Source organism: Phalaenopsis equestris, unplaced genomic scaffold (assembly GCF_001263595.1).
Source record: "Phalaenopsis equestris unplaced genomic scaffold, ASM126359v1 Scaffold000202, whole genome shotgun sequence".
Lineage (NCBI taxonomy): Eukaryota > Viridiplantae > Streptophyta > Magnoliopsida > Asparagales > Orchidaceae > Phalaenopsis > Phalaenopsis equestris.
In genome coordinates, this window is record NW_018164644.1 from 53,206 (window position 1) to 56,880 (window position 3,675).

At 36.8% G+C, this 3,675-nt stretch overlaps 1 protein-coding gene across 1 annotated transcript in view; it reads left to right on the forward strand.

The window, feature by feature from the left end:
* Positions 1–922: 922 nt before the first annotated feature.
* Positions 923–3,675, forward strand: part of LOC110022788 (basic leucine zipper 6-like) — a 3,404-nt gene continuing 651 nt past the window's right edge. Inside the window, exons 1-3 of the mRNA XM_020721895.1 lie at positions 923–1,790; positions 2,349–2,439; positions 2,550–2,676. Coding sequence (XP_020577554.1) covers positions 1,270–1,790; positions 2,349–2,439; positions 2,550–2,676 — 739 coding nt within the window. The 5' untranslated portion in view covers positions 923–1,269. The remainder of the gene's footprint in view (positions 1,791–2,348; positions 2,440–2,549; positions 2,677–3,675) is intronic.

Below are 3,675 nucleotides of genomic sequence, written 5' to 3' on the forward strand. Positions count from 1 at the left end.
GCAATTTCAGTAGCCACCCATAAGGTTACCTTTGAACATTTCTAAAATAATTAAATGAATTTTCTGGTAATGTCAAACCTAAAGTTAGTTCTTAATGCAATTAATACATGATAGCAGCCATTGCAATTATCCGCATCAATATATTCTAGTGGAAACATTCATCTTATAACCTTATAGGATATATTAAGCTTATGACATAACGCACAAACTCGTTTTTCCCAACCACATTTTCCGTGTTTTATCACCGCAAATATGCCCGCACTTTCTGCGTGCGTTCTGTAGTTTTGTAACAAAAAAGTCAATTTTATTATCTGAACCCAAACAGAATCCAAAAGACCCGCGCCCCAAAAACAACCGAAAATCCATAGGCAGAGAGGGTGTAAATAGGGAGAGATTATTGCGTGAACCGAAAATCCATAGGCAGAGAGGGTGTAAATAGGAAAATAGGGACTCCCGAGTCCAATGAATTACATCCATGTGAAGCTGCTATGAAAAAAAAAATTCTGTCCGGTAACACAGGAAAATATTTTTCCGTGTTATTCTGCGTTGTTAAGATATTATTGTGGTGATATTAATGTGTTGTTGTGTTATTATAACACTGGAAATATTCCTAGAACATAATAATACGTGAATACCACAAAAATAATATCTAAATAACGTGGAATAACATGACAGAATATTTTTTTGTGCTAAAATGAATATTTTTTATTTTTTTATCGCTTTCACGTGATGTGATTTTATTTGACTCGAATGTACCTCTATACCTCTATATGTTGGCCGTGGGTTAAAAAGATAATTAACGTAATATTTTCTTAAAGGGAGGAAAGAAGACCAAGTCAAGAAAAGACGTTCACGATTGCCGGTGATCTTTTCTCCGTCCCTCCTAATTTAATCACCACCGCCCATTTCTTGTTGCCTTCTTCTCTCTCTCTCTCTCTCTCTCTCTCTACATTTCTTCCTCCTCCATGTTGCCATGTTCCAAATAGCTGGAACCAGCTATCCTTCTTCTACCCCAATTCTCATGTGATTCCTCTTCTCCTCCACCCATTCTTAACCACACCACACCCAAAATAGCAAACCTACGTTTTCTCTGCACATCTCAATACCTAAATCGTTAGACAAAGCGAGGGAGAGAGATAGGTATTTGCATAGACATGGAGAGAAACCGAGAGGAACAGAGAGGAAGGAGATAATCCCACCAGCACTGCACACCTCAATGTGCAGTGCAATCCAACGCTATCCACCAAACAAAATCGAACTGCAAAATCAATGGCTCAACTTCCCCCAAAATTCCCCTCCAACACACCAACCATATCCCCCGACGCCCTGTCCACTGTCAGCCCTCCCCGTCTCCCATCCATGTCCTCCTTCTTCGTTGCCTCTCCTTCCGACGTGCCCGCCGACTCCTCATGGGTCGACGAATTCTTCGACTTCAACTCTGCCAAACGCGGCTCCCACCGCCGCGCTATTAGCGACTCCATTACCTTCCTCAGTCAAGACGGCGTTGCAGCGGACCCTAATTTTGATCGGATTGATGACGATCAGCTGATAATGTCGATGTTCTCCAATGATCCGCAACCGTCTTCGACGCCGCCCTCAGATCAACAGAGCATCTTCGAGCAAGATAAGCAAAACACGACTAATGCGACGTCAGGGGTTGATCAGTCTGAGGAGCAGAGTGCGAGTAATAATGCTGAAACGCCGTTGGTTGGGGTGGCGGTGAAACCCGCCGTTACATCGTCGGCGGCGAAAACTCCCAGACACATTGTCGACCCCAAGCGCGTCAAGAGGTGTGCTTTTCAAAACATAGGGAATTTACATACTCAGCACCCAATTCTTATTCTTTTATCTATCTCGCATCAAAACTGTCATTTTTATACATCTAGCATCTAATTTATCTTTTGCAACACTCTGCAACACTGAAATCTATATTTTTTTCATACGTAGGATGCTAGATTTATAAAAATTCAAGCTTTGATGTGAGATAGGTAAATGCATAAGAATTAGAAGCTATTTATGTAAATTTCCGAAACATTAGACTTACATGAGATCAAAATTCAATTTTGTATTGAATTTTAAAACTCATTTTATATTTTCATTTCACATAGTCAGTCTGTTTTGTCTTTGGCATACAAAATAAAAAAAAGCGAATTTCATGATCACAAATTACTGTAAATATTCAGAAAGAGATTATCTTGTTCAGTTCTACTTAACGTTTTCATCCACAAAAGCACAACTTTTCTTAACTTGATTAAATCCACCTAATCACTTCAGCATCTTACACAGAATCTGATCAAACCTGTAGTTTCAGCAGTACTGATTTGAATGAATATGTGCGAAATAATCAGAATTTTGGCGAACCGGCAGTCTGCTCAGCGATCGAGGGTGAGAAAACTGCAGTACATTGTGGATCTTGAGAAGAATGTGGCCACCTTGGAGGTTGGTGTAAAAAAACCCCTGTTAATCTTTAATCAAAATTCATTAATTTGAAGTATTTCGAATTAAAATTAATAATATAATGCTGATTATTTTGGAATGCTTGCGCGTAGGCGGAAATTGCGGTATTGAAGCCTCAAGTGGCTTCGATCGATCAGCGGCGGTCGGCCTTAAGCGCCGGAAACAGCCAGCTGAAGCAGCGCATTGCTGCTCTTGCCCAAGATAAGATTTTTAAGGATGGTAAGCTTTCTCTCTCTCTGTTCTCCCTCAATATTTACTAAGAATATTAGGTATCTAGTTTACTGTAATTAATCCATTGGATCGTTCATGTGGAATTCAAATGACAAAAGACTTTTTTTTAGGGCAAAATTATAATTTCTTAAGAGATGACTAACGTGAAAATAAATTCTTCTGTAAGAACTTATAATCAGGATATTTTGGATTCATGATTATGCTGGTGGAGTAACACTAGATAAAAAACTATTTGTTAACTTCCTTTAATGTTTGTGTAAAACAATTAATAATGTATATTTCATTTTTTGTGAAGGCTTGTGATAGTAAATTGATAGGATTCTTGGATGCTTATACTAGTTAGTGCCTTAGTGGTCAGTTCCTCTAAGGATTTGATTAGGCTTTAAATTAGAATAGATACATGACCCAATAAGATCTGATCATTTCAAAATCTTCTATGATCATAAACAACTTGGATCTCCAAAAATGCTTTCGTATGCATTCAAGATAAGGTATTTTCAATATCATTATGTTATATATTATAAGAGTAAAGTGCCAAAATAGTCCCCGACTATTATAGCTTAGTCTTAGACCTTATAAAAGTGTCAGTGGGTAAAGTGCCAAAATAGTCCCCGACTATTTACATGACATAGCTTAGTCTTAGACCTTATAAAAGTGTCAGTGGTCCCCAGATTATTTAAATTAGAGTTGACATAGTCCCCTTTGAGGGCTTTTAAAATTTAATTTTAGCACTTTTATAAACTCTAGGAATAAAATGATCATATAAATAGTCGGGTACTATTTTTGCACTTCTCTCTATGTTATAAAAATAATATTGAAATAACGTCCACTTTTTAGCACATTATTTTTCCGTATATGCATCAAGTAAAAGAAATGTAGTTCTATTTATTATTTATTAAATCATATTTCTAATAGATTTTAAATTTATTAAACTGATATTTCAAATTATATATTTCAAATTATATATATATATAATATATATATATA